A 20,148-nucleotide genomic window follows, 5' to 3' on the forward strand; every position below is an offset into this window, starting at 1 on the left:
CAAAAATTGAAACAATAACCATGTGACTATGACTAAGGTCCAAAACTCACTGGAAATAATCCAGTTTGAGACTACTTTAAGTGCCCTGGCTCAATGCTAGGGAATTTTGGGAACTGTAGTTTTGTGAGACATTTAGCCTTCGCTGCCAGAGAGTTCTGGTCCCACAATAAACTAAAATGTCCAGAATTCCCTAGTATTGAGCCAGGGCAGTTGAAGCAGTTTCAAACAGGATTATTTCTGCATGCGTTTTGGACATAACATAAAAGGTAAATGAAATAGTAAATCAAATTATATTTGCGAATCAGGGCATAAATGAAAGTAAATGATATACAGTCGGCCCTCGGTATGCATGGATTTTTTTTATCCATGGATTCAAGCATCCATGGCTTGAAAATATTCAAAAAATATATACATTCCAAAAGCAAAACTTGTTTTTGCCATTTTATATCAGGGATATCATTTCACTATGTCATTGTATTTAATGGGACTTGAGCATCTACAATTTTTGGTATGCACCAAACCCCAGTGGATACCAAAGGTCTACTATATAAAGAAAACTGTAAACAATATTTAATTGTAACTTGATCTAGTACCCACTTCAGTCTAACAAATTGATGAAATGTATAACTATGATTTCACTGTACAGATCCAGTTCTTTAAATGAGTTCAGCAATAAATAAATAAATAAAAATAAAAAAGGGACCAATGTATATTTTAAAAGATTTTTAAAATAAAAAATGCTGAAAAATATTCACAAATCAGTAAACGGCAAAAGGCATTTAAAAAACTTTTTGTCTAACAATGAAAACATATTCTAGACTTTAGGAGAAAGTTGCACTAAAGAAAAAAAAGGGAGTAAATGTCATAGTTCATTTGGGGAAACGAGAAGCCAGGTAGTCGACTAGCAGTCCAAAGGTGAAGAAGCAAAGTTCAGAAGCTGGGGAAGCAAGCTAAACAAGAGGCATGCATGCAGAACTGAAGTCGGGATTTAGGAACAGGACCAAGTCTCTGAGCTGGCTTGGATGTCTCATATGGAGTGAGCAAATAACATAGTTTCCAGTGGCTGTAGAGCATTTGCTGCCTGCCTTATTTGTTCAGTGCAAATAGATGGGGCTGCACCAGTGGAGCTACAGGCCTCTCCTCAAATCCTTCAGTCCTGCTAGGAACTCCAAGGGAAGCATAACAGTAAAATGGCCAATCTCTCTTCCTTAAAGCCTATAGCAATAATACCTAAATCAGAGCTGGACCAGTGTTGAGGGGCCACATACTTTTTTCATAGGACCTTGGCTACATCCACATGGCAGAAATAATCCGGTGTGACACCACTTTAACTGCCTTGGCTCCAGGTTATTGAATTGTGAGAATGATACAAACTACCATTTCCAAAATTCCATAGTCTAGAGCCAGGGCAGTTAAAGTGGTGTCGAACCACAATATTTCTGCCATGCAGATGCAACCCTTGATAGCCATATACTCCCACCACCTTTTAATATTTTTAGGGTTTTTCAGTTCTCTGAAAAGAAGGCTCTCTAGGAGCCATGGGGTCGATTCACTATGTTTTGGGGTCTGCTTATGCTGTGTGAGGTCCAGGAAAATCCTTTTTTTTTGAACCAAGAAGTCCACTGGACTTCCATACCTTCCAAGATTTCACAGATGAACTATGTTTACCATTTTGAATTCAGTTTGCAATGATGGAAGTCAGCTGAGGGAAAAAGGGAAAATTGGGTGGAGGAGAGAGAAACTGGAACGCTTTAAAAGCACCTGAAAATTAGTATGACTGAGGATTAATTGGGACTTTCCCAGCAAAATCAGGATAGGTGGAGAGTATGAAACAAGTTTTGTTTTTCAAAAGGTTTTTAAAATAATTTGCAATTTTCTTTTACAGTTTAGCAGTTCTTGGTGTCTATAAACAATCATGGGAGTTACATATGTCCATAGGCTGCCCTTTACCCAGCCCTAAGCTAAAGCATCAAAACAACACAGAAACCACCAGGACATAGTTATTCCTTGTTTTGAGTAAAGTTATACTATACCACTTTTTCTGATACACCATTAAATTTCTGTGATTCCCAGTTATGTCACACCGATTAAAACTACTTTTGCATTCATTAACTGTACCAAACTGTTATCAGCTCCTGAGCTGTCTCCTTTTTAACTATGGAGTAGCTTTCCAACTTTCACGTCAACATGTAAAACCCTAAATCGTTGTGTCACAAAACAATTTAAGACTCTTTTCTTGCATGCTATGTTCGCTCTGTATTATTTCATAACCAGAGAGACAGTTAAGAGATAAGTTCTTTTTTAAATATATATTTTTAATTGGGGTATTTTTCAAGGCTGAATAATGCAGGTGTTGACTTATCTTCAAATATTCTTCATTAGTCCAACAGAAAGGAATATTTTATACTTTCATGGCACTTTCCCATCTTGTGCCTCAGAGACACATTCTGGCTGCTAATTAGATTCAGTGCAAGTATTTAAAACATCCATCAAGGCATTCATGAACCATTTGGCTTACAGGACGTAGTCAGTCTTTGTCAGCCTTCTTCACTGTTCCAAAACATGGAATACATACAGCTTTATTCATGTTTCGTTCTGGAAGGGTTCCCATAGGCAACTGGTTGACCTCTGTATAAACAGAATTTTGGATTAAAGAGTTCTTTAATCTGATCCAGCATAGTTCTTCACAGGGTTGATTTGATTTAAATCAAATTAATTTAAATCATGATTCAAATTGCTTCGCTGAAGGACTCTATTTTAATGATTTCAATCACAGTTTAAATCACTAGTGAGGAAGAGTCTATTTAATCAGCATTTTTGGTAGAAGTGCATTTTTGTATAATATGACCTTAATACATATTTAAAGTTGCCTGTTTAGAAGGTAGATATATGCTATCCAGACCCCTCCTCCTTATTCATATATCTTCTATCCCCCCAAATTCATCAACCTCGTCTGTCTTTGCACTGGTTGAACTTATCAAGACTAAGAAAGACAGAGGGAGGGAGAGAGATTGAGAGAGGAGAGCACCCCCACTGTGTGTAGATATTATATACTACAGCTAATAGTGCTATAATTCCAATTTAACCATCATGGCTCCATCCTGTGTAATTCTAGGAGTATTCTGGTGAGGGATTGAGACTTTACTCCCCGAGCACTCTACTGACTCACCAAACTATAAGATGTGGGTGTAGTAGCTAAAATTAGGATGCAGGTGTAGTAGTTAAAGACTGCAAACCATTTGCAGAGTAGGACTGATCAGATTCTCTCTCTTCTCCATAAAGGGCTGTTGCCATATTCATAAAATGCCATTCAAAGTGGTATAATTAGTATTCATTATGATATCTTTTACTTAGGCTCTTTTTGTTTTAACCAACTGTGTTAAGAAAAAATTAAAAACCAACTTATAATTTTAAAATCTGATTAATGTTGTAAAAATCCAATTTAATTTTTTTTTAAATACTATATATCTACATCATTTGTAGGTATAGACAGGTACGTTGCAAGTCAAAGCTTAAGCCTCAGCTCCTTCCACTGTTCTCATTAATTCTCTACACTAGAACCCTCGTCTAACTTGGAAAGAATGCTGCTTGTTGTGTGGTTTTATATTCATATTTAAATGAACCCTTAGAAAGCCCCAAATTATGAGAAATGACTATTCAAAATAGGTTTTCAGTTTTTGGTGGGCGTGAACCATAAAGAAATCATTTGAATTTCACAAAAAAGCAGAATGGTTGAAAATATGAAATGATCTTAGCTAGAACAAAAAAGGGAGGAAACACCAGAAAGAACTGTCATGGAAAATATGTATGCCCTATGGCAGATTTGTAGGAGCTACCAAGGTGTATTTTCCTGCTATCCAGACAGGTAGCACTATAATTAATTTCATTAGAGAGCTAAAGCTGTGGTTTATGCAATTAGACATCTGCTTCTGACCAGCCATTTTAATGACAGCCAACATTACTAGTTGTTTAGAATTGTCATTAGTTGATAAGACCCCTCCAAACTCTTTGGCGTGTTACAGACCGCTGGAAAGCGGCGGTCTGCCTGCGCCATCATTAGCGGTGGCGAGAAGCCCCAGCGGCCAAACCACAAGGCTACCTGCCGCCGCTAAGAAGAAGAGCCAAAATGGCGCTTCTTCTTGTGCTGCGGAAATGACGCGGAGAGGCACCAATGGCGCACTCGCCACGTCATTTCCGTGGCGCAACATCCGGACGCTATGTGTCTGTGACGTCAACATGGTGGTCCCCGTCTGTATAGGGTGCCGGCATTTTGTACGCGCAGAGCGCCTACTAGGGTTAGGGGCGTGAAGGAGTCACGCCCCTTCCTAACCCTAGTACGCGCTCTGCATGTACTATATGCCCATGCGGAACGGGCCTTTGATGATTTTGCCTCTTGGGAGAACGCATGTTCTGCTCTGGACATATAAACTTTCTGATTAGCTGTTGGGTGACAAGTCCATTCTGTTCCTATTCTTAACCTGCCTTCTTTGCTTCAGTGTTATTACGCTGTTGGATCATGTTCAACCAATGATCAACAATAATCCCAAGGTCTTTTTCACATGTACTGCTACTAAGCCAAGAATCCCCCATCTTATAAATGTACATTTGGTTGTGGCCTAAATGTAGAATTTTACTTTTGTCTCTGTTGAACTTCATTTGATTAGTTTCAAGCCAATTTTTGAATTCTGTTCCCATCTGCCAGTGTATTAGCTACCCCTCCCAGTTTTGTGTCATCCACAAACTTGATAAGGATTCCCCCATCATCTAAGTCACTGACAGGAATATTGAAGAGTGTTGGCTCCAGGACAGAATCCTACAGTACTTCACTCAATACTTCCATCCAGTTTGAAGCACAGCTATTGATGATGATTCTTTGAATGTGGTTTTCCAAGCAATTATGGATCAGTCTGATGGTATTCCCATCTATTCCACATTTAATCAGTTTACTAATCAAAACATCATGGAGAACTTTGTCAAATGCTTTGCTGAAGTCTAGATAAACAACATCTACATCATTCCCACCATCTACCAAATTAGTGACCCAATCAAAAATGATTTAAGATTAGTTTGGCAGGATTTGTTCTTCACAAACCTATACTGGCTCTTACTAATTACTGCATTGTCATCTAGATACTTGCAAACAGACCCCTTTATCATCTATTTTAATATTTTTCCTAGTATTGAGATCAGGCTGATTATTCTGCAGTTTCCAGAACTCTTCATTTTGCCCCTTTTGAAGAGAGAGGTTGTTCTTCTGTCCTCTGGCACCTGTTCTTCAAGATTTCTCAAATATGATGAAAAGTGATTCAGAGAGTATGTCAGCAAGTTCCTTCAGTACTCTGCAATAGAATTCATCTGGCTCTGCAGATCTCAACTCATTTAAGTTAACTAGGTGATTCCTGACTATCTCCATGTCAATTTTGATTTATGGTCTGGATCCCTTACCACTGTCTTTGCTGATGCATACTGGCATGCTGTTGTCTTTGGGGGAAAGAAACAAAAGCAAAATCGTTACTGAACAATTCTGTCTTTTTATTGTGATCTGCTAGCATTTTACCATCCTTACTGAGCAGCTGTTGCACTAGTTTCTTGGTCATTCTTTTGCTTCAAATGTATCTGAAGGAACCCTTTTTGTTGCTCCCTGTTGCCTAGTCAGTCCCAGCTGATTGTGAGCTTTAGCTTTCCTTATATCATTCCTACAAGCTTGGGCTACACCTCTATACTCTTCCTTAGTAATTCATCCTTTCTTTTATTTTTTTATACATGCTCTTTTTATTTTCACTTACTCTTGTGCAGCCACATTGGCTTTTTCAGATGTTTCCCAATTTCCTTCTTCCGTGGGAATATTTTTTATTGTACTTTTTCATTCTTTCTTCAAGAACTCCCATCCTTGCTGGATGTCGTTTTCCTTTAGCAATCTCTATCCATAGAATTCCATTCAGGACTTCCCTGTCCTTGTTAAAATCAACTTTCCTAAAATCCAAGGTCCATGTTGGACTACACTTTTCTTTGCTCTGTCCCAGATTGTGAATTCTAGTATTACATGGTTACTCCCCTGTAAAGAACCAACTACTTCGATTTTGGTGACCAACTCCTCCCTATTGGTTAGGATCAAATCCAGTATTACTAGTCCCCTTTTTCATTCCTCTAGTCTATATAATAGGAAATTATCTGTAAAGCACCTAAGGAATTTGTTGGACAGCTTATGCTTCACAGAGTTAGTCTCCCAAGAGATGTCAGAAAAGTGAAATCCCACATAACTGCTAATTCTTACATCTTTTAAACTTTTGAGGGTTTTTGTTTCCTGAGAAGCATCACCTACCAACTCTTCTTGATTTGGTAGCCTATAGTAAACCCTACCATAATGTTGCTTTTGATTCTTTCTCCATTTATTTTTACCCAAATGTGCTGAGCTTGTCCACTCTGAACACTGTCATGGATTTTTGTACAGGTGAATTTGTCTTTGATCTATAATGCTACTCATCCTCCTTTTCTGTCACATCCATTCTTTTTGAGTAGGTTATACCCTTCATTTGTTATATTCCAGTCAAAGTATTCATCCAGTCATATTTGTCTTCCTGCACTAGGACTTCAAACTCATCTTGTTTACTTCCCAAACTCTGTGCATTGGTGTATAGACATCTGAAGCCTTGTTTGTTTTCACTTATTAATTTACTGTTGGTTTTACTGTAGATTCAATTCTCTCACTCAGTTTATTTATTTATTTCAAAGGTTTATATCCTGCCTTCTTCCCACAATGGAATTCAAGGTGAGATTCTTTCTAGAATTCACATCACTGTGTTTAAAGCTTGCCTTCAGGATAATATTTGAGCTATTATCACCAAACACCCAAATGTATACTTTAAAACCCTCTTGATCAGACTGCCATGCCTCTCCCAATTCTCTTCCAATCCAACTGCATTTTTGCTCACAGTGACTTCAGCAAAGGTTGATGGGGAAAAGTATGCAGATGAGCTGCTACTCTCCCAGAGCTTTGCTTCAGCAGACAGCTCTGCTTGCTGAAGTGATGTAGAGCTAAGAGTTCTTACTATCCTTCTGGATAAGAAATAACTTTGAGACAGCCATGAAGGAACTAGAGAAGATCTTCAAGTGTAAGGATATATAATTAAATACTTAAGTCAGAATCATTCAGCCAATTGCATTTCCAATTTCTGTCAATGGTTGTGAAAGCTGATAGGAAGAAATCAGCTTATTTAAAATGTCTTACTGAAGAAAAATTCTATAGATGCAATAGACTGCTCAAAAGACAAATGAATGGTCTTGGAGCAAACTAAGCCTGAACTCTCACTGCAAGTGAAGATGATTAAGCTGAGGCTGTCATACACTGGACACATCATGAGACAACGTGACTTACTGGCAACTGGATTGATTCAATCAAGGAAGCTGCAGATGTGAATTTGCATGAGATGAGCAGGACCACAGCTCTTTCAGGTCTCTTACTCAGTGGTTACCATAAGTCAAAGTCAGCCCGAGAGCAAACAATGACAAATGAAGTAGACGTAAGCCACTTTGTGCAGTATAGAAGCATAATAAATTTCTTATACCTTATAAATTACTTAGGTTCTCTATCCATTCCTTGGCTCCTTGAATCTTCTTTTCTTCTGCTGAAGACACTCTTCTTCTGGGACATCTTATTTCTTAATGCCCCCATCTCTACTGCTCTTTCTCCATCTCTTTCTCCACCAATCTTTGGTGCATGTGAGGGGTGGGAAATCACATTGCCTTGAAGATGTTCTTGAACTCCAAGTCCCAGCAATCTTAGCAGATATAGCCAAAGGTACAGTGAAGTCCAACAACATCTGGAGGACCATGTGATTTCCACCCTGGGTGTGTATGCCTCCCTTGCAAACAAGCAGAGCTTGGAAAAGTTACTGTTTGGATTGCAGTTATCTCCTTAGCTAGCATTTCCCAACCAACAATAGCTTTCTCCTCATCATTCTTTGAAACTGCCTCCCCCATTCTTCATCATAAACTGTGTTGCTTGTCAGTGTTCTGTTGCTGGCTCCAGTTCCTGAACAAGTTAAATGTTTGCACAGCCAATGGTTAATGGCTATCTTAGCTTATTGTAAGATTTGATAGCTATTGCTTTCAAAGGCTAAATTGGGGTGCCTTTAGTATATTAAGTGAATAAAACACTGCAAGCTCTTGAAATGGAAAGTACTAGCAGTTGGGTTTCTGTTTATTCAGATAACGTTAGCCAATGCAGACAAATAGCACTGAAAATAACAATTTTACTATTATGACTGTCATACAATAATCAGCCTTTCTGAAATTGGAAAAGTCACAAAAATAAATACTTGCTGAAAGGAGCAAAATGTACTTTCCCCATTAAGTTGCATAAAAGTGAAGCTTATGATAAATTATTTAAGCAATAGTGCCAAAGAAGTGACATTCATGCAAATGCTTCAGTTTAGAATCAGTTAAGTGTCATGCTCTTTAAACTCAGTCAGAAAATGTGGAGGAAAGAGAAATATGTTCACTGGAGCAGAGCTGTTCTCCCCCCTCAAAAGAATCCCCTGCCATCAAGGCCAGCTTTGATTTGGATTGATAGCTAGGAGCATCTCAAACTGTCTCCAAATTTTGGGAAGCCATGGGCCAGTAGATGCGGGCATCTCTGGTGTAAGTAGAACAAAATGTCTGCTTGCAGTTGCAGTTAAAACCTAAAAGAAGCTATCCAATATACTGAACTTATTTTGGAATTTGATTTGGCAATTTGGAGATCTCTTTTAAACATTGGACTAAACACAGAGTGTATTTATCACCTTTGTAACTGTGCAACTAGTGTGTATTGCCTAGGGCAGGTTGCCTACAGTGACCTCCCTAATGGCAATTACTTTCCAGAACATGCCACCACTTGGGCTCCCAGCTCTGGTACTCCTACAGCTACCAGTCTTCTTCACAAGCAGTCTATCTGGCAGTGGTTGGCACCACCACCACCATAATGGATTGAGAACAGAGCAGCTGCTCAGTCCCCAGCCTATGACAGCACAACTACCACCCAGAAAGGCCACAAGTATGTGAGAGTAGCTGTCAGCCTTTGATTTGCACATGGTCACAGGCTTACTGAGCAACAAAGTTGTGTTGGACTCAAAACTAAGTAACTACTTTGTTCATCATCCATTACAGTAGGAATGGACAACTACACTGAGTTGAAGAAGGAGTTCATTCCTCACTCCCTTCTGTTGCAGGGTGATTCCCCTTGCCATTGCTGAAATCTACCAGTGTGGTGACAACTAGAAGTGTCTTTTTCACAGTACATTTCTCCCACACCACATTTTTTTTTTTTACATTTAAGGAAGTATTGTGGTTTCTGGAAGCACAATCATGGTGTAAGGAAGGGGGCACAGAAATGAGGGCATTGCCCTCTTGGACCCAGGTTGCATAACCAATTGTATCTTTGGGTTGAGTGGAACAGAGCTTGGAAAAGTTCCTTTTGTGGACTGTAACTCTCAGGCTCCTGCATTGCCAGCAGTAACCTCTTCAAACTGAGGAATGGAACGGGGCTCAATATACAACAAAACAGGATTACTTCACCATAGATACATCCAACTCATAAAGCAAACAACATTCCCAGTGGCATCACAAGGGCTATTCAGTGGTGGCACAGTGAAGATGGATCAAATCTTGACTTGCTGGCTTCACCGGACTGGGAGCTCAGCTTTGTTTGAATTTCAGTCAGCTTTGCATATGTGAGCTATTTCTGTGTTAATAAGAGAACATCTTCAGTGCTGACACAGAAATGATTTAGCTAAATCCCCAGAAAGGAAGATATATCTCAGAAATGATGGACAATTGCTAGCTGTTCTTGTTCAGCAAGACTGGCAATGCTGTGTTTGACCATTCATCAAGATGTCTTCCTTTAACCTGAATAAATGGCAATCTTATTTCAGTCTAGCCAGGCAACCAGGAAAGAGACTTATTGGAAGATTTACTGATTCATTACCTTGGGTGTAGATTTAAATGAAATTTACTGGCTTGGTAAATGATTTCAGGGCTCCAAGCCTAGCGTTCCTATTGTAAATCATCTATGCCAGTTTCCTGGAGGAGACTCAGAGATGAGGATTTCCCTTGTGTTCTTTAGGGAAGCTAGTTTCTTTCTGTAAGTAGCATGGCTCCCCAATCCTTTTGTAAGAAAACCCTATAAGTGTCAACAATTAAATAATTAGAGTTTCCTCAAGTGTAACAATATATTTTATTCACCCAAGGGCCTTGGCCTTGCAAGGCATGTGGAAATTATCCTATCTCATTCAAAGTCATGATATAATGGAGCCAGAAGTGATGGGATAGTCTTGGATAGAGGTCTTAAGAAATAAGAACACAGAAAGAGCTATACTAGAACAGGCCAAATGACTGTCCAGTCTAGCATACCACTCCCATAGAAACCAACAGTGATGCACATGGGAAGTTCATAAGCGAGACATGAATCAAATAGTCCTTGAAAAATTTCCATTTTTGGACCACAGTTCCATGTTAGCTAGGGACTCTACAAGTTACAGTTCCAAAAAAAAAAAAAAGGTAATTTTCCCAACCTGTGGTGTAATACAACCCTCTTGTTCATGGTTCTTAGCAACTGACCTTCAGAGGCATATTATGCCTTTTATTAGTGAAGTCAGTCTACATCCATGATGACTAGTAGTCACTGATAGCTATATACTTTTCCATGAATTTGTCTAATTCCACTTTATACCACATGTAAGTCATTAGCCAATGTAACAGCAGTACTTGCCTTTGTTTGTCTTGCATCTTCAACCATTCAGCATCACTAGGTGATTCCCAGCTTTGAGTGTTATAAAAGAGTGAACAAAACCTCTCTTGCCACTTTCTCAACATCCTGCATAATTTTCTACACTTCTAGCCCATCCCCAGTGGTGGTTGCTGACTTCTATGCCAGTGGGGTGGACAATCCTTTCCAAGTTTTAGTTCAGTCTTTAAAGGATCTGGGTAGCCAACCTAATGTGGGGTTAGAATCCAGCACTTGGGATAGCTACTTTAAAGTTCGGAGTAAACCCCAAGGTGGATTCATCATCCTGCTGAAACGGATGCCACTGAGTGCCACTGCAAAGTACGCCTTATCAGCCTTTTTTATATGCAAAGAAATCCCAAACATTTCAATCTCTTCTCACGGGGGGGGGGGGGGGGGACTTTGCTCCAACTCCTTGAGTACAGTATTTTCCTTGCCCTTATCTCCACCTTTCCCTGCAATTCCTTTCATGCAATGCATTGCACAGTGACTTTGATAATTACCAAGCTTTCCCTACTATGTGGCTTAAGGCCACCTTCCAGCAATATAATTTCTATATTTTCTTGCTCTCGGTGGATAAAGCAAGTGATTGTTCTCTCTCTTGTTTCTGACAGCCTTTAAAACATTTGACAGCCATAAACCTATTTCCTCCTTAGAGGATAGACCATAATGCAGCATGGTTAGCATGCGAAAGATGTGACCTCTGGCATCTTCTGAGTGTTGTTTCATAGATTTTGACCCACCCATGTAGCCATTACTGGGGGCTGATGAAACACTAACTCATAGTGGCCGTTCTTACAGGGACAGCCATGTTTGTATTTCTCTCATCTTTGCAGTATTCTAAAAGTGAACTGCACTATCACACTTGTATGGAGATGCACTGGGGGGTAAAGCGGCACTTGTTGGACCTCTGCCTGCCAAGCAGCTATTAATGATATAGGGCAATAATGGGTAACTGTGGTGGATCTGGAGGCCAATTTTCTGCACCTATAGCACTCTTGGGGCCACATGGATTGCCCCCCAACCCAACCTAAATCAGAGATGGCCAAATGTCCATCCCTGGTTTTGAAAAACTGTTATTTTAAAAATCTTAAGTAGTACATTGGGCCTCTGTAACAGGGACAGGAAAAAGGGCAGTCCAAGACATCTGGATGAGTAAAGCTGCAAAAACAACCCTGAGGGTTCTCATGAGGCTGTGGGACTGTAAAACATGGGGCCTTATCACACGTGAAATAGGAGCTCCAATTCGACGTGAGGGGGAGAAGAGTCACTTCGGATCCAAGGCTATGTATTATCATAGCCAAGAAATAAAATTGTGGTCTCTACTTGGGCAAAGCGGAGCAAGTGCACATTGTATTACCATACCAGAGGGATTCGATGATTTGAATTGGCACCCTTGCGCATACTCAGTGGGGCTCTGGATGCTGTCATCCTTCCCTGCCCCCTCCTTAGCTATTATCCTTCATCGGGGTGAGCAGTCAGGGGATGATGGGACAGATCGCAGGGGGTCACTGAGGGTGAGATTGGGGTGAAGGAGCAGGCAGGGGATGATGCGACAGGTCACTGAGGGTCACTGGGGGCAAGATTGGGATGAAGGAGCAGGCAGGGGATGATGAGACAGGTGGCAGGGGGTCACTGGGAGTGAGATCGGAGTGAAGAAGCAGGCAGGGGATGATGGGACAGATTTCAGGGGGTCACTGGGGGCGAGATCAGGGTGAAGGAGCAGGCAGTGGATGATAGGACAGGTGGCAGGGGGGTCACTGGGGGCAAGATCAGGGTGAAGGAGCAGGCAGGGGATGATGGGACAGGTCGCAGGGGGTCACTGGGGGGAGATCGGGGTGAAGGAGAAGGCAGGGGATGATGGGACAGGTGGCAGGGGGTCACTGGGGGCGAGATCAGGGTGAAGGAGCAGGCAGGGGATGATGAGACAGGTCACAGGCAGTCACTGGGGTGAGATCAGGGTGAAGGAGCAGGCAGGGGATGATGGGATAGGTCACAGGCAGTCACTGGGGCGAGATCGGGGTGAAGGAGCAGGCAGGGGATGATGGGACAGGTGGTCACTGGGGGCAAGATCGGGGTGATCGTCCACACCAGACCAATTCGAAGTGAGCTTGGAAAAAAAATTGTGAATTCGCTTGTTACCGAATTCACAAAAATGAGGAGTCCCTCTGAAATTGCTGTGGATCCACCTCGGAACAACCCCCCATAGAAAGCAATCATGTCTGATAATACATCACGTTATAACGTGAATACGCGTGGCTGGACCCATAGTGACTCCAGATCTGAGCTGCAAAACCCCTCGTGTGATAAGGCCCATGGTTGTTTACAAAAGCCTTTGGGACCTAGCTGTTTTATACAAACCACACGTGTGTGGTTTTGAATTGAATTTTTACTTGTTTTAATCTGTATTCTCTTAATTGATTAAATTGTTTAATGTGTTTTGGCCTTTTAAAGTCATTGTTACTGTTTGCATTGTTTTAGAATAGATTGTGTTGATTTTGTAGACCACCCTGATATAAAGATAGAGAGAATAATATACATATTTAAACAAAGAAACAGCTCAAAGAAGAACACAAATTAGGGAAAATGCATTAAAATTGTGCAAATTTGAGTGCAAGGAACAAAAACACAAATTCTTCCAGCTATATATGAAACCAAGGTGGGAATAAGAGATTTTTCACATTCCAAACACACATACACCCGACAATATTCATAATCATTCAAATTATATTCACAAAGCAAATAAAAATAACAACTGTCTTGAAAGAGAGGCTAATGAAAAATTTTGCCCTCCTCTTACTAAACTGATAATTTCTCTCACCTTTTCCAGATACCAGTGAGGAATCTGTTCAGTCTTCTGATCCATCCATCCTGCTCTTCTGAGGGCACCATTTTCCTCCTCCATGAAGTTACTGTAAGCAATAATGGGAAAGCTCAATAACGCATCAGTAGAGCTGAACTCACCTTCTGAGTTGAAGGAGGCTACTCTTGAGGAATCAGAAGAACCCACTGCCTCAGACACTGTCACCACAAAGAAGAAAAAAAAGGTCCCTGACAGAGGTTCTTGGAAAGGCAAATTTGACTTCTTGCTCTCCTGTGTAGGATACGCCATTGGCTTGGGCAATGTTTGGCGCTTCCCCTACCTCTGCGGCAAGAATGGAGGAGGTAAGATTAACCTTCTGAAGAGCTACCTTTCTGCAAGGTAGACTTTTTTTTATCATTACTCTTCCCTTTAGGAGAAGGGTGGGCAAAATATGGGCCATGGCCTAAGTGTGCCCCCAGGGTCCCCAGTAAAGTTCCTTGGCCCCTTTGCATCTCCTGTACAATCTGCTCACTCCTGTTTCTAAAATAGTTTCTCTGACATGCACCAGGAAGGGTGAGGAAAACTGCATTTAAATGGCAAATTGTCCACTCTCCAAGCCTTCTGAGGCGCCTTCTTCAAAGGCTAATGCAACTAAACAATGATAGTTTATTTTTCCTCCTGTATCAAAGGCAGTATGTCTCTTGGTGCAAGATGCTGGCAGACCACAGTGGGAATACATATGTTCTGCTCCTGGACTTCCTATAAGCATCTGGTTGCCCACTGTGTGAAGCAGTATGCAGACTTATGTCTTCTGGAAAAGGCCTTCTCTGTCCCACCACCTTTTCAAGTTCATTTGGTGAGTTTGGAGAGGGCCTTCTTGGTGGCTGTTCCCACACATTGGAATTCCCTCCCTAGAAAGGCCAGGATGGCTCCATCCTTGCTCTTCTTCTGCCAAAAAGTTAAATTATTTTTTATGTTGTCAGACTTTTAAAAACTGGCTGAGATGGGTTTTAATGCTGTATGGTACTGTTTATGTGATTTATATGTGTTTTGAATGAATTTTAATGTTTTCAACTTTTAATTATGTTTTAAATAACTTTTATATTTGTGCCCTGATTTATGTTTTTAAATCTCTGTTCTTAAATATGTTGCTAGCTGCCTTAAGTCTCATTAATGGGAGAAAGACAGCTTATAAATGAATAAAACAGCCAACACCACCGCTTAGATAGGCCTTTATTCTGATCCAGGAGGGTTTTTCCTATGCTGACAGATTGCATTTATTTCTTTGTTCCTGCAGTGGCAAACTGACTGCACTTAGGCAATGAAAGTATCTGGAAACATACAACATAAGGCCACAAACATTAATGGATTTTTTCATTTATTTATTAAAATATTTGTTGTTGTTGTTGTTGTTAGCCACCCTCAAGTTTCAACCCATGGCGACCCTGTGGATTAGAAATATCCAAGAACCCCAATCCTCCACTTCTCTGCTTAGTTCTTGTAAATTCATACCCATGACCTCCTTAATAGAGTCCATCCATCTAGCATGTGGCCTTCCTCTCTTTCTGATTCCCTTCACCTTTCCTAGCATTATTGTTTTTTTCCAGTGAGTCTTGCCTTCTAGTGATGTGTCAAAAGTATTTTTTTATTTTTTATTAGCTATCTTTTCCATCAGTATTTACATTTTCATTTTCATATATCATATCAGAATTCCTAATATATTCTAATACATAGTCATTTCCTATTTCATGCCTTCTTTTCTGTAAACTATTTTCTTCTTTGTTTTCTTATGTCTTCTTTCATTTCTTCCAGTTCTTTTCTTCTTCTTTCCACCCTCCTTCTTCTTTCCCTGTATCTTTAACAGTTTAATTATTATGTTTTTACCATATATATATATATTGAAAAAACCCTCCTTCTTTCCCTTCCTTTACCATAATTACAAATATCTAACTTGTTTATCTTTAAATCTTTATGTCCTTTGTATCCTTTACTCATCCCCCTTAATCTTCCTTCTTGATTCCCTCATACAAATTTTTCCTTATCCTTCTTTTTTCAGTTCTTTCATCCCTTCTATTCCCGACTGTTTTTCTGTCAATATTAACTATCTTAGTCTTCCTGAATGTTCTTTTAACCTTTTACAATTCTTGTGTCCAAAGTATGACAGCCTCAGTTTTTGTCATCTTGTACCTGGAGATTTCTGGCTTAATCTGCTCTAGGACCTATATCAAGAGATCTTAGGGAAAACAGATTAAGAGCAGTAAAATAATTTATAGAATCATAGAATCATAGAGTTGGAAGAGACTGCAAAAGCCATCCAGTCCAACCCCATTCTGCCATGCAGGAACTCACAAGCAAAGCATCCCCGACAGATGGCCATCCAGTCTCTGTTTAAAGACCTCCAAAGATGGAGACTCCACTACACTCCGAGGGAGTGTGTTCCACTGTCGAACAGCCCTTACTGTCAGGAAGTTCTTCCTAATGTTGAGGTGGAATCTCTTTTGCTGGAGCTTGCATCCATTGCCCCGGGTCCTAGTCTCTGGAGCAGCAGAAAACAAGTTAGCTTCCTCCTCAATATGACATCCCTTCAAATATTTAAACAGGGCTATCATATCACCTCTTAACCTTCTCTTCTCCAGGCTAAACATCCCCAGCTCCCTAAGTCGTTTCTCATAGGTTTCCAGACCCTTCACCATTTTAGTCGCCCTCCTTTGGACACGTTCCAGTTTCTCAAGGATTTTTTGAATTGTGGTTCCCAGAACTGGACACAGTATTCCAGGTGGGGCCTGACCAAAGCAGAATTACTTTCCTTGATCTAGACACTATACTGCTATTGATGCAACCTGAAATTGCATTGGCCTTTTATGCTGCCGCATCGCACTGTTAACTCATGTTCAACTTGTAGTCTACTTGGACTCCTAGATCCATTTCACATGTAGTCTTGTTCTTCCAGGTATCCCACATCCTATATCTGTAAGTAAACTAAAAACGTTTCAGACAATATGAGTTAAAAATAGATTAATTTTTTTTAAAAAAGAAGTATTTTCTGAACAGCCAGGTTTTCACATAGCACCAAAATGCCATGAGTTTGGGTGCCAGTTGGATCTCCAGGGGAAGAGTATTCCACAGTAGAGGTGCCATGGCTGGGAAGGCCCTCTCTCATGCCCTGACAGTGAACTGACTTCACTAGTGGGATACAGATGAGGCCCCCCCCCCCCACAAGCAGATCTTAATCCTCAGGCAGGCACATATGAGACAGGCGCTCCCTCAAGTATCAAGGTCCCACGCTGTTGAACAGGATAAATTACATAACATAAATAACATAAATAAAATAAAAAAGAATAAATTGTCAGGCAGGATAAATGTCATCTACTATACTTCTTTTGAAGAGAAATGGCATCCCTTTCTAGAGTCTATTAACAGTTACTGTATTCTTGTCAGCCAAAACCACCACACCAGCATTTTAATCCCTGGCAAAGAGTTCTTATGGAAGTCTAATAACAATGACTTGTGTTTGTACGGCTGTTAGACACCTTAATGCATTGCTCCTTAGTATTTTGCTTATGTCTTATCTTTCTCTGCTCTATTGTGATTTCTTGTAAATTATAAAATATATTTTTAAAAGGACCCAAGCTGTTTAGGCCTTTAAATGTCATCACATGGACCTTGAATTCAGACCAGAAACAAATTGACGGCCAGTACAATTCCTTTAAGACTGGCATTGCATGCTGTCATATTCCAGTCAGCAGTCAAGTTACTGCATTTTGAATTATGTGAAATCTCCAAGTCTTCTTCAAGGTTAGCCTCACTTAGAAAACATTATAGTTGTCTAGTTGAGAGGTTACTGGTGCAAAGACTGCTCTTATCTCTGTCCAGCAAAACCTGTAGCTGGTGACTTGACTTCAGTCAGAATAGGGTGGGTAATATGCGATTCTCCAGCATTTTCCCCAGACTATAGCTGTCAGCTCTAGCCACTCAAGCTAGTGGTGAGAAATATTGTAATCCAACAGCATCAGGAGGCCTACAAGCTGTCCTCTTGCTTTACAGAAACTCTAAGTATACATGAGTGTACATCCTTCAGTGAGACAGAAAATACTGCCAAACTGCAATCCAGCCACCCTTATTGAAAAGGTCAAGTGAGCTTGTTGATATTCTTAGGGAGCGAGCCCATCTTTTCAGGCTGAGGCTCTGATGTTTCTAATTTTTCTTCATCACATTCCCCAATTTCCTTTAATTATATCACTGGCTCTCCATCTGTTATCAAATCAGTTTCACTTAGGGTTATCAGCCTCCAACCTAGAGAGCACTTCTTGACTTTCATGATTGCTCAGAAGGAAAAAGTTCAGCAATCATGGATTTCCTTGTTACTGTATGAAGAAGCTAATCAAAACCATTTTAAGGTGTTTGTCTTGGTGAGTAGACAAAATATCTGCTAAAATGATCAATATTTAGAAGACAAGTAAAATAATAAAATACTAGGGCCTAGATCCTGTGAGCCTCAAAGTGTTTTAACTATAGACAAAGTCCCAAATTCCACATTATGCTGGTCAGTATGGTGTAATAGTTTGAGTGTTGGAGACCATAGAAACCCATTGTGTGGCCTTGGGCAAGTCACACTCTCTCAGCCTCAGAGGAAGGCAATGGCAAACACAAACGTGCCAAGAAAACCCTGTGAAAAGTTAGCCTTAGGGTCGCCATAAGTCGAAAACAATTTGAAGTCATAGAACAACAAGGACACTCATATAGTTACTTGGTGGTTGTGCTACATTACATTACATTCTGTATTGGCTAATTGTCCCATCGTGCAATTGGAAATGCACAGCAGCTGTTTCTGTAATCCTGTTGAATAAAATAATATACTGAAACCATTGAGATAGGGTTATAACCACCTAAGAATGTGCAGCTGGTCCAGATCACACTGCAGAAATAATCCAATTCGAGACTGCTTTAACTGCCTTGGCTCAATGTTAGGGAATTCTGAGAACTGTAATTTTGAAGACATTTAGCCTTCTCTATCAGAGAGCTCTGATAACACAATAAACTAAGTTCCCAGGATTCCCTAGCACTGAGCCAGCACAGATAAAACAGTTTCAAACTGGCTTATTTCTGCACTGCTTTGGACCTGTATGACTGGAATCCTGTGGATTAGTCCCAACTAGAACAGATCCATAGAACCAATTGTTGAATGGTGAGTCAACATGTAGGCAAATCCAACTGATTCAATTGCTCCACTCTAGTTGGGGTGAGCAATACATTCATATGAAATGGCTACCCTTATGGAACATTTCCTACACAACCGTAAATGGAATATGTCAGTTAACAGCCATAAAAATGCCACCAGATGTTACATTTCCACAGGTAAAGGAATTTGTAAGACATAAGCAGGAGTCCAATGTAGCAAACTACAACCAATTTGGCTGGTTAAATAAATTTCACCAGAATCTTAAATAGTTTAGGCTTGTCCACTTTTCTTTTTTTGCTGAGCTTCTTTTTTTTTTTTTTTTTTTTTTAGATTTTCTTGTTTTAAAATAGCAACATACAAATCAGGAAAACAAATAGGAATGGGAAACATTGGGAATGAAACATATAGATGTACAAAGTATACATATGCATCAAATAAAATAACACACAGTTATATCGAATACATATTCATATATGTTACTAGAGTTATCAATAGTCTGATTCATATGACCTTAGACATTGGTGACATGTATTCAAAACAGAACTTCCTGTAACTTCAGTAATCCATTTTTTGTGTCGTATTAATATACTATATTGTCATGTTGTATTGAAAACAAACACACAAAAGTTAATAGCTCCTTACTGTAAATCCAAACAAATTATATATAAATAGTTACATTATGATATTTCTAGCAAGACTCACCATTTCACTGATACTGTAGGTCTGACATCAATTTATACAATATTCATTAATTTTTTGTTTGTACGTTTGTTATTTGTGTAATAAATTTATTAAAAAATCAAATTAAAAAAAAATATTCATTCATTTATAATTTTACCACTGTATCCCCAAAGGGAATCTTCTCATCATTTAACACAATATCTCTTGTGTAAACTACCTTTGTTTAAACTAATTCTCCATCATATTCAATTTTTATTCTAAGTAATCAAATCTTTATCATTTTGTAGTCAAATTGCCCCATTCATTTTCTAAGTATGTGATCACTTTATTCCAGACTTCCAAGAATTTATCTGATTTCTCATCTCTCAATTTTCTGGTTAGCTTATCTAACTCTAACACTTCATATAGCTTTAAAAGCCATTCCTCTGTGCAAGGGACTCTCTTACTTTTCCAACACTTCACATAAACAATTCTAGCTGATGAAATCAAACAAGCTTCATTTATATACCGCTTCATACTGCCTAAGCAGTGTCTAAGCGGTTTACAACTGTAAGCTAATTTGCCCCCAACAATCTGGGTACTCATTTTAGCAGCCTTGGAAGGATGCAAGCCTGAGTTGAGCTTGAGCCCTTTTGCTGGTCTTGAACTCGTAACCTTATGGTTTTGAGTGAGTGGCTGCAGTACAGGCATTTAACCACTGCGCCATCATATAAAACAAAATAC

The 20,148-nt window shown here is 39.8% G+C and overlaps 1 protein-coding gene across 2 annotated transcripts in view; it reads left to right on the forward strand.

Moving 5' to 3' along the window:
• LOC149311736 (sodium- and chloride-dependent GABA transporter 1-like) overlaps window positions 1-20,148 on the forward strand; it is an 81,644-nt gene that overhangs the window by 11,479 nt on the left and 50,017 nt on the right. For both annotated transcript variants that reach the window (XM_089527803.1, XM_089527804.1), the window contains exon 2: window positions 13,593-13,927. In XM_089527803.1, the coding sequence (XP_089383929.1) occupies window positions 13,687-13,927 (241 nt within the window). In that variant the 5' untranslated portion in view covers window positions 13,593-13,686. The remainder of the gene's footprint in view (window positions 1-13,592; window positions 13,928-20,148) is intronic.

The sequence above is a fragment of the Sceloporus occidentalis genome, unplaced genomic scaffold (assembly GCF_023333645.1).
Source record: "Sceloporus occidentalis isolate IW3139 unplaced genomic scaffold, rSceOcc1.0.p SCAF_5, whole genome shotgun sequence".
NCBI lineage: Eukaryota > Metazoa > Chordata > Lepidosauria > Squamata > Phrynosomatidae > Sceloporus > Sceloporus occidentalis.